The 12,078-nt window shown below is 41.0% G+C and overlaps 1 protein-coding gene across 1 annotated transcript in view; it reads right to left on the bottom strand.

Moving 5' to 3' along the window:
- Positions 1–240: 240 nt before the first annotated feature.
- Positions 241–12,078, bottom strand: part of BPNT1 (3'(2'), 5'-bisphosphate nucleotidase 1) — a 31,924-nt gene continuing 20,086 nt past the window's right edge. Inside the window, exons 7-9 of the mRNA XM_040351426.1 lie at positions 11,875–12,072; positions 9,768–9,873; positions 241–748 (exon numbers count right to left, since the gene is read on the bottom strand). Of these exons, the coding sequence (XP_040207360.1) occupies positions 600–748; positions 9,768–9,873; positions 11,875–12,072 (453 nt within the window). The 3' untranslated portion in view covers positions 241–599. The remainder of the gene's footprint in view (positions 749–9,767; positions 9,874–11,874; positions 12,073–12,078) is intronic.

Here is a 12,078-nt window from a genome sequence, read left to right as displayed (position 1 = left end):
ATAGGGTTTTCTTCCGTCCGCAAATGCGGATCTTTGCGGAGGCGGACAATTACGGGGGTCAGCGGATGGTCATCCGCTGACACCCGTAATCACATAGGGACCCATGTATGTCCCGTTTTCATCCGCAAACGGACGGATGAAAATGCGGACATACGGTCCGTACGTGTGAAAGGACCCCAAGTGAAGATTTTGAAAGTTAACATGTTCTTCTGCTTTAACAAATCAAGTCACTTTAGCACATTTTAATGGTGGATTAGAGAGCTCTTTGCTCTTTTATTAAAAAAATTACATAAAGAAAACAACGGCAATCATCGATCTTTGCTTCACTCACCAGAAGAATCAACATTTCCAGCAATATAAAGTCACAGCACAACTTATTTTTATTTTTTTTACCATATTTAAGTGATCCCTTGAGAGAATTTATAAAACATAAAAAATAAAAAATAAATCGTAGCTTGTTAAACGAAATCAGAGTTGAGGCTGCTTTTACAAAGTCCGTGGTCTTTTCATTACGGTTTTGTGAGATAAAGTCACTTGAATAACCCATTTGGTTGGTAGTGCATCTGCACCTCCGTCCAAGTCTTCCAGGTACATCATAGTCATGGGACCAGCGCTTGTTTCACAGATTCGGGAACTCGAGAAAAGTAGAAGTCATAATTACGCAGAGCTGCAAGAACTCCCGCAGAGTTCATATGCTTCACATCCTTATGATATTGAAATGAGTTCCCGTGGATATCGGTGAGTTTGCCTGTAAAAGAGATGGAAACAGTGTAGTTGGTTGATAAACCGGTTAAACTCAGTTTTAATTAAACAGGCCAACCAAAAAAATAATATATATATTTTAAATATGAGTGGAGTCTGGTGGGCAGAGTCAGCCCATGGCTTTCTATATCATTTGGATATTCCAACAGTGAGAGCTCCTTCTCATAATTCTCCACGCCTGTCCACCTGGGAGTTTTAGGTGATCTCATCTACTTTTATGTATTCCAGAGCGCCCCGTTACATTCTTGATAATATAAAATAAAAATGAAGCAGGAAAGTTGGGAACACCTCATAATGGGTACACAGCAGGTGTGCAGACCCAGGAACTCAGCACAGAGATCTTACTAAAAAAGTTCTGGACAGAGCCAAGAACCCATATCTTGTATTGTTCTGCCAAATACCTTGACAATTAAATAAATAATAAAAAAAAAATAAAAAAAGATAAAAACCCACAAGCATGCAGCTAGTGAAGTCACCACACCTGATCTGCACAGTTGTTTCAGGCGAGTCGTTCAGAAAGTATGAAACTTTGTAATCTACATAACAGCAAAGCAATGCAGCATTCATGTTTTTTTTTTTTTAGTACACGTGTCCTTTAAAATGTGCTTTTCACAATATGATATTTGGCTCAAAGGTGATCAACACCCCAGATTACTTGAGAATTCGATGAACAAATCTGTTAATCTCCTATACTGGAGTAAATAAACTGATCTGTGAATCAAATTCCATAATGCCAACAATACTAAATATTTTTTCTTCTAATAATGTTAAATGGACACTAGGGCCCAGATTCTCAAAGGACTTATGAAGGCGCAGCGCCATGTACGCCGTTGTAAATCCTAATCTGGCCCGTCGTATCTATGCGACTGATTCTTAGAATCAGTTACGCATAGATATCCATTAGATCCGACAGGCCTAAGTCTCTTACGCCGTCGGATCGTAACTGCAAATTTTTTTTTGCCTGCTAGGTGGCGCTTCCATCGATTTCCGCGTCAAGTATGCAAATTAGCTAGATACGCAAATTCCCGAACGTACGCACGGGCGATGCAGTAAAGTTACAACGTTTACGTTAGGCTTTTCCCGGCGTAATGTTGCCCCTGCTAAATGGTGGCCTAAGTGCAGCGCAACAATGTCAAGTATGGCCGTCGTTCCCGCGTCAAAATTTTAAAAAGTTACGTTGTTTGCGTAAGTCGTCCGTGAATGGGGCTGGACGTCATTTACGTTCACGTCGAAACCAATGACGTCCTTGCAACGTCATTTGGAGCAATGCACACTGGGATATTTTACGGACGGCGCATGCGCCGTTCGTTCGGCGCGGGGACGAGCTTCTATGAAATGATACACGCCCCCTACCCGCCGAATTTGAATTACGCTGCGTGATTTACGCTACACCGCCGCTTTACAGGCAAGTGCTTTGTGAATAAAGCACTTGCCTGAAAAACTTGTGGCGGCGTAACGTAAATCAGATACGTTACGCCTGCCCAAAATTGCGCGGATGTACGAGAATCTGGCCCTAGAACTCTCATTTAGATCCCTTTCACACTGAGGAGTTTTTCAGGCGGTACAGCGCTAAAAATAGCGCTGCTATACCGCCTGAAAAACTCCTGCCCAGCAACCTCAATGTGAAAGCCGGAGGGCTTTCACGCTGGGGCGATGCGCTGACAGGAAAGAAGAAAAAAAATCTGTCAGCAGCATCTTTGGAGCGGTATGTATACCGCTCCTTCCCTTTAAAACAATGGGATACCGTGGTAATACCGCCCGCGATGCGCCCTTTATCGGCCACTAGCGGGGGTTAATACCGCACCGCTATCGGCCGAATCCCGGGGCAAATCAGACGGTATAGCTCCGCTATTTTTAGCAGCGCTATACCGCCACCAGCACCTCCCGCCCCAGACTGAAAGGGGCCTTAGGGTGGTCTAAATATACATATTTGTCCCTCGCAATATCAACGGTTTTATTTTGGTCCAGCCTTGAGTAATGGAAAACTCAGATCAAGGAGGACAAAGGACAAGGTGGCATACCCTATCTGACCAATTGGTGACATCCTAGCAGCTTGCGGTATTATCTCCTGCCTGTTCCTTCTTTTCCAGTCTGTGCAGCTGCTTTATTATGCTATTCCTTCTTCGCTAGAGGGTAAAGCTGCCCATAGATGGATCGAAATTTGACTGGTTCAGCAGGGACAACTTTCAATCCAAATATGCCCGTTCCCGTTTTTGTTAGAAGTCGATCTAATGTAGGGTGACCAGTGTCCCCGGACCAAGTCTGTCCCCGGATTGCATTTGAACAGGGGCTGGGGCAATTTCAAAGACAGTCAGTGCAGAATTAAAAAATAAAAATAAATTCTGAATTACACTCCCCCGCTCCTACTAGCCTAATGGGGGGGGGTATTTTTTTTACATTATCTGTGCCCGTCTCTGATGAACATGTGCTGGTCGGAGTGGAGGAAATATTTCTTCAGTTTCGGGTGCATGCCCATTCAGCCCCAACCTGTATGTTCTACATGATTACGATACGGAGAGCCACATGTGTATGTCTGGAAATTTAGATCAAACACATACATACTGGTGGAGTCTATTGACAATCAATAGGACTATCTGGGGATCCCAAGTAGTATATATATATATATATATATATATATACACTATATATATATATATATATATATATTATATATATATTATATATATATTTAACCACTTCCCGCCCGGCCTATGGCCGATTTACGTCCGGGAAGTGGTTATGAAATCCTGACAGGACGTTCCAGAACGTCCTGCAGGATTTCATGCCGCGCGCGCCCGTGGGGGCGCGCATCGCGGCGATCGGTGATGCGGGGTGTCAGTCTGACACCCTGCATCTCCGATCTCGGTAAAGAGCCTCCGGCGGAGACTCTTTACCACGTGATCAGCCGTGTCCAACCACGGCTGATCACGATGTAAACAGGAAGAGCCGCCGATGGCTCTTCCTCCTCGCGTCTGACAGACGCGAGTAGAGGATAGCCGATCGGCGGCTCTCCTGACAGGGGGGGTTCGCGCTGATTGGTTATCAGCACAGCCCCCCCTCGGATCGCCACCCTGGACCACCAGGGATGCCCACCCTGGACCACCAGGGTGGGCAAAAAAAAAAAAAAAAAAAAAAAGCATAAAGAAAAAAGATGCCAGTCAGTGCCCACAAATGGGCACTGACTGGCAACAATCAGTGCTGCCACCCCAGTGTCCATCAGCGCCACCCCACAGTGCCCATCCATGCCCAGTGCCCACCTAGCAGTGCCCATCTGTGCCACCCATAAGTATACATCAGTGCCGCCCATGAGTGCCCATCTGTGCCGCCTATGTGTGCCCATCAGTGCCGCCTATGTGTGCCCATCAGTGCTGCCTATGTGTGCCCATCAGTGCCGCCTATGTGTGCCCATCAGTGCCGCCTGTGTGCCCATCAGTGCCGCCTATGTGTGCCCATCAGTGCCGCCTATGTGTGCCCATCAGTGTCGCATACCAGCGCCGCCAATCAGTGCCACCTCATCTGTGCCCGTCAGTACTACCTCATCGATGTCCATCAGTGCCATCTCATCGGTGCCCATTAGTGCCGCCATATCAGTGCCCGTAATTGAAAGAGAAAACTTATTTACAAAAAAATTAACAGAAAAAAATAAAAACGTATTTTTTTTTCCAAATTTTCAGCCTTTTTTTAGTTGTTGCGCAAAAAAAAAAAAATCGCAGAGGTATTCAAATACCACCAAAAGAAAGCTCTATTTGTGGAAAAAAAAGGACGCCAATTTTGTTTGGGTACAGTGTAGCATGACCGCGCAATTGCCATTCAAAGTGCGACAGTGCTGAAAGCTGAAAATTGGCTTGGGCGGGAAGCTGCGTAAGTACCTGGTATGGAAGTGGATATATATATATATATATATATATATATATATGTATTTATTTTTTAAACTTGGGGACAACTATAAGCGATTCACACGAACAAACATTCATACTCATTTATTGATATACACACACCGGCAACTGATTTTCTCGATGTTTATTTACACACAACTACATCTACATATATTGTGATTCAGCACAATTTAGGTTTATTATTAAAATATTTTTCATTTTATTTACAGGTTTGTCCAGAGTCAATCTACTTTTGATATGGCAGACTTTTCTACTTGATATACAACCGCCATCTATTTGGATAAAAGCTATACTGTTCCTGTATTATATGTGGTCATTTCCACATACACATAAATATTTAAATTTGATTCACAATCACCATTGAAAGTCTATATGGCTTCATTTATACAAACACACATGTCACTTATGCACAACACTGTTTCAAATACACGGGACTTTTGTCCTAGCCTTTTTGTTCACTAGCTGTCACAACATTTCATATAGTACTACAGTCTGGTACGGCTGTGTGTACGTATGTATGTATGTGTATATATATATATATATATATATATATATATATATATATATATATATATATATATATATATATATATATATGATGTGGTTCCGGTAACTGTGGTAATTATATGTATTATTTGTTATACATTTATGTATGTTCACATACACATTCACCAATTTCAGCTAGGATATATCCACGTATATATACATTTTCACTTTTTTTTTTACTTCTATTTTTACTGCGTGTGTTGGTGTGCTTTTTAAGTGAGATTATATGGGTTATTTTGATGTGATAACACTCATCAATCCACTTTTGGGAGTTCCTTTAACTAATTGGTTCCCATTTGTAATTGATCAGCACTGGCCACATGTCCTTTGTTGGGATCACATATATTTGAAGTATGTTTCATTTGCTTGTTAGCCATGACTAAGCACTGAATATAATGTGAAACGCGTAGGCTGTTATCTCCTCTTTTTTTGCTGTATTTTGTAGTGCATTTTTCACCCATTTTATAATAAAGACAACCTAAGGGTTTTTTGGAAGTGCGGCTGTCCATTCTTCTAGCCTCTACGTTTTACCTTGTGCATTGCCGGCACTCCTGGTCTCCTGAAAAGCTATTGATTGTCCAGCATACCCACCTGGAGCGGTAATCCCCTTTTTCTGTATGTTCTACTGCCTCGGCTCAAGTCCTGACCAGCCTCCTGCCTATGTTCTTGCCTTCGCTGGCGGAGTGATCTTCCTCCGCACCCCACCCAGTAGTAGCCGGGGCCCGGAGAGCAAGACTTGACAGGCTGTGATGTGGGCGGCGACGGGCAGAGAGTCACCGGATTTCATTTTAAAAATCTGGTCACCTTAATCTAATGATTGACTCTGGAATTTTTGTTCGTTGAGTACTGCAGCCAACCGGCTTCAGCTCTGATCAGTGTATTCTGACAGAGGAGGAGTCCCCCCACTGCCAGACTACAATAGCGCAGTTAAATGTAGGTCTGATTAATGTAGGTCTGTTTAAGACAAACAATGTTAGCCCCCAACACCAGCTACTTGCGCCCGGGAGCTTTCTGATCATCTGACTACTGTGTACCAGCAGTGGCGGCTGGTGCTCTATTTTTTTGGGGGGCGCAAACAAAACCCCAGTCAACCCCCCCCCCCCCCCCCCCGCCACTCGCAGACAATGGGACCTGCAGACAGAGAGACAGATAGACAGACAGATAATAAAACAAATAGATAGATAGATAGATAGATAAATAGATAATTAGGCAGATAGCTATAGATAGATAGATAGATAGATAGAGGGAGGGGAAGGGAGCGAGAGATAGAGCTATATATAATTAGATAGATAATTAGATAGACAGACAGACAGATAGATAGATAGAGAGACATAGCTAGATAGAGCTATAGATAAATAGATAATTAAACAGATAGATAGATGGAGGGAGGGGGAGAGAGATAGAGCTATAGATAATTAGATAGATAGATAATTAGACATACAGATAGATAATTAGATAGATAATTAGACAGACATATAGATATAGATAATTAGATAGATCGATAGATAGATAGATAGATAGATAATCAGACAGACAGATATAGATAGATAATTAGATAGAGAGCGATAGATAGATAGATAGATAGACAATTAAACAGATAGAGAGAGACAGAGAAAGAGAGAGAGGGAGAGCGATAGATAGATAGATAGATAGATAGATAGAGCTGTAGATAGATAAAGAGATAGAGCTGTAGATAGATAATTAAACAGACAGATATATAGATATAGATAGATAATTAGATGGATATAGATAGATAGATAGATAGATAGATAATCAGACAGACAGCTAGCTATAGATAATTAGATAGACAGACAAATAGATAGATAGATAGATAGATAGAGAGACATAGAGAGATAGATAGATAGATAGATAGATAGATAGATAGATAATTAAACAGACAGACAGATATAGATAGATAATTAGATAGATAAATAGATAATTAGGCAGATAGCTATAGATAGATAGATAGATAGATAGACAGATAATTAGATAGATAAATAGATAGATAATTAGACAGAGGTAGCTAATAGATAGATAGATAGATAGATAGATAGATAGATAGAGACATAGATAGATAGAGACATAGATAGATAGAGAGAGAGAGAGAGATAGATCTATAGAGAGAGAGAGAGATAGATCTATAGAGAGAGAGAGAGATAGATCTATAGAGAGAGAGAGATAGATAGAGCTATAGATAGATAGATAGAGACATAGATAGATAGAGACATAGAGCTATAGATAGAGAGATAGATCTATAGATCGAGAGATAGATAGATAGAGCTATAGATAGAGCTATAGATAGATAGATAGATAGATCTATAGAAAGAGAGATAGATAGATAGATAGATAGATCTATAGATAGAGAGATAGATAGATAGATAGAGCTATAGATAGATAGATAGATAGATAGATAGATAGAGCTATAGATAGATCTATAGATAGATAGATAGATAGATAGATAGATAGATAGATAGATAGATAGATAATTAAACAGACAGATAGATATAGATAGACAGACAGATAATTAGATAGATAAATAGATAGATAATTAGACAGAGGTAGCTAATAGATAGATAGATAGATAGATAGATAGAGACATAGATAGAGAGAGAGAGAGAGAGATAGATCTATAGAGAGAGAGAGATAGATAGAGACATAGATAGATAGAGACATAGAGCTATAGATAGAGAGATAGATAGATAGAGAGAGATAGATAGATCTATAGATCGAGAGATAGTTAGATAGAGCTATAGATAGATAGATAGATAGATAGATAGATAGATCTATAGAAAGAGAGATAGATAGATAGAGCTATAGATAGATAGAGCTATAGATAGATAGATAGATAGATCTATAGAAAGAGAGATAGATAGATAGAGCTATAGATAGATAGAGCTATAGATAGATAGATAGATAGATAGATAGATAGATAGATAGATAGATAATTAAACAGACAGATAGATATAGATAGACAGACAGATAATTAGATAGATAAATAGATAGATAATTAGACAGAGGTAGCTAATAGATAGATAGATAGATAGATAGATAGAGACATAGATAGAGAGAGAGAGAGAGAGATAGATCTATAGAGAGAGAGAGATAGATAGAGACATAGATAGATAGAGACATAGAGCTATAGATAGAGAGATAGATAGATAGAGAGAGATAGATAGATCTATAGATCGAGAGATAGTTAGATAGAGCTATAGATAGATAGATAGATAGATAGATAGATAGATCTATAGAAAGAGAGATAGATAGATAGAGCTATAGATAGATAGAGCTATAGATAGATAGATAGATAGATCTATAGAAAGAGAGATAGATAGATAGAGCTATAGATAGATAGAGCTATAGATAGATAGATAGATAGATAGATAGATCTATAGAAAGAGAGATAGATAGATAGAGCTATAGATAGATAGAGCTATAGATAGATAGATAGATAGATCTATAGAAAGAGAGATAGATAGATAGATAGATAGATAGAGAGATAGAGAGATAGATAGATAATTAAACAGATAGACAGACAGAGAGAGAGAGAGAGAGAGAGAGAGAGAGAGAGAGAGAGAGAGAGGGGGGACAGGCAGGACAGTCAGATAGATTAGATAGGCAGACAGAGATAAGAGATTTGTAAAGCACAGCTGCAGGACGCAGGCACTCTAAGCCCTCACACACAGACAGGAGATGTGAAGCACGGCACCCTCCCCCTCCCTCCTGTCCTCTCTCAGTCCGATTACAGTACAGGCTGAGCATACAGCATAAGGTGCTGGACATGATGGGGTGGACAGGGACACTGGACAGGACAGACAATGAGACAAATAAAGTGTTTTTAATAAAGTTAATTACCTTAGTCCTCCTGGAGTCAAAAGCGAAAGTAACACTGCCCTGGGGAAAGCACCGCCCATTTCCTTCTGCAGTGAGGAAGCAGCAGGACCCAATTAGAGAGGAGAGTGGAGACACTGGAGAGTGATTGGCTCATGGCGCACAGCACATAGCCACAGAGCTTAAAAAAAAACTGCAAATGAAGCGTCTTGCCTGCTGCATTGGCATGACGCTTCAATGATGCTATAGCAGTGCTCTGAGTCTTTGACCGGCGCTCACCCTGAACATGCACCGTCTTAAAGGACCTTTTTTTTTTCTTAAAGGGCCCAAAAAAAAAATTTTTTTCTTCATTTTTTTTTTTTTATTTTTTTACTGGCTTTGGGGAGAGGGGGGGCGGCGCCCATGCGCCCCCTATGGACGGGCCGCCACTGTGTACCAGGATTACCTACGGTGTACCAGGGGATATGTACTTTGCATATTATCAATACCTTTCTATGTTGGCCATGCACATTAATTTTCTAGCAATTTAAAGCAGCTGCTGTCAATTAAAAACAAATGCCATGAAATGTGGGCACTCACCCTTAACAGTTCACAATACAAGGATGATGGTAAATAGCCTTGTTCTTGTAACTAAAACCTACTTGACAAAAAACTACCAGTGTGTGTGCGGCTAACATTCCAGGAAACTTGTTAGCAGAAGAGAGGAAGATCAGTACTGCATTCAGGGTTGCTCACCTCCAACTGCATGCAGGATAGCCTCAGGAGCACATGTGTCCCATTTCTTACATCCAGGACTGGCAAATACATAGGCCGAAGCCTGCCCTTCAATTAACTGAATGATCTGAAAAGGATTAAAACTTGGTTAGTCCAATGCAGCTGTAATGGGAATCATTTATAAAAACTGGGGCAAAAAACACATTTCTGGTCACCCTATAAACCATAAATCAGAGATTACATTTCCTGAGGCACATATGTATAAAATGACACTCTTTTATGCAAGATTCATACTATTATCGCCTAGAAGCCAACCAGATTTTAGATTATTGTAGTAGTATTAGCCGAGAGATGATTTACGATTGGTTGCCAGGTTTACACATGGTTTTTATCTTTGCACTGCTTTTTTAACAAAGTCTGATTGCTATAAAAACGGTTTTAGGCTAGGTTCATCTGCAGGAAAAAGTACCCAACATGTTGTGATCGGCAGTTGGCAAGCCCACCGAATGCTACCCATTCAAGCAAATGGGGAAGCACCTTAAAAGGCAAGCAATGCACACATTTGCAGAGTATTTGTTCAGCAAAAAATGGGGTTAAAAGAATAAAAAATAGGTGTCACATGACCTCCTCATTGCATGTCAATCGCACATTTGGATCACTTTTCAGAGAATCAGCAGGTTTAGATGTACTTCTAAACCTAGCCTCCTAGAGCCAATGATGTAGGATAATGTATAAGAAAAGAAAGGTTTGGGACTTTGAATGAGGGCGTTTAGGGCCCATGTGCTTTCCATCCTCGGGACCTGCGATGCGATCCAATGTCCCTCCCTCTCCCCTTTCTAGCCTGATGGCGGGGATCGGCCGGCTTTACCCGCCACGCATTGGTGCCACACCACCGCCTTGAGTGTGATGCCCTCATGGGCGTCGCATTGCCGGCGTGCGTTTATCCACCTTTGACTGACATTGTGAGATGTCCAATCCTCAGTGGGCGGCTCTGGCGAGGATGCCTCCCATTCACCGTCATGTCAGCGTGACATTGGGCAGGACGCAGGCCATACAGGGAGTATTTGCCACGCTCACTGGGCAGTACACCGCCTTGTGCAGCTCACCATGCACACAATCTTATTTTGGCTCCGTATCCTAGCCTTGCTAATTCAAGGCCCTTTCACTGTAAGTTTTCTTAATCCCAAAGTTTGCACTACTTGGTTCAACTGTCCAATCTTGGTTGAACCCTGGTATGTTGCATACCATATCACTATACTCTATACCTCAGTTTTTTCTAATTTAATGGTCACGGTTCTGGGCCCTACGTCTACTTCCACACTCTATTGATTTCTATTCCCCTTCATTTGGTTATGGGCTCACCCTATTTTCTTACTTTATATACTATCATAAATAATTACACATTTATAACCAAAGATAGAGGAGCCTATTCTCATTACTCTTCTTTGGGGACTTTAAGTGCTCCCTGTTTCTTCCTGCGCCCCGATACCTCAGCTCCCACAGGGGACATATCTAGTGGCCCTCGCCATCTAGCCACACATACCAGGCCAACGTAAGTATCCAGAGATGTTATTTGTCCTCTGCTTCAATCATCAACCTTTCCCTGGGTCAACTATTTGAATACTGTTATATTTATACTATGTTTTATTATAGATTTAGGCAGCATCTGCCCCTGAAGAGTGTATATTATCCCACAAACTCGTCGGATTACACTAATGCTACATGCTCTACAGTTCGTTCTTTCAATAGGTTTCAATTGTACTATATTGTAATACGGCAATTCAATGTTTTGGGTTGTTGCCCAATTGATCTGTTGATGCGGAAGACAGTTTTATTCATTTGTTTTTACCATGCAATATATTAGGACATTGCCGACATACAGTATGATTATCCACTTGGTTTTGCTTTATTATGCTTTCCATGTATGATATTACAATTTCATCATTCATGGCTGTAGAGAAAAAAAAAAAAAAAAATCTACCTTGACTGCTTGCTGGTCCTGAATTTACGCCTCAAAGTCCCAAACCTTTATTTTCTTATACAGAACCAGGGATGGAGTAGCATGTTACCATGCATCATTCAAAGTCCCAATCTTCCCCCCTCTTGGTTTATGAACTAGGATAATTACCTTATTCCCTGCACCACCCACACGCACAACCTTATCAGGTTTTATGGCATCAATACAGTCGTTCACTAGTTTGCTGCTGTGAGACCGGGTAGTGGTGACGATGTGTTGTCCTTCTGGGACCTCTTTCAGTTGAAACCCAAAAGACCCAAGACCCAGGACACCCCAGATAGTCCTTCCCAGCACAGTGTTATCACCAGCCTGTAA

This window comes from Rana temporaria, chromosome 4 (genome assembly GCF_905171775.1).
Source record: "Rana temporaria chromosome 4, aRanTem1.1, whole genome shotgun sequence".
Taxonomy (NCBI): Eukaryota; Metazoa; Chordata; class Amphibia; order Anura; family Ranidae; genus Rana; species Rana temporaria.
This window is presented reverse-complemented; position numbering and strand designations above follow the sequence as displayed.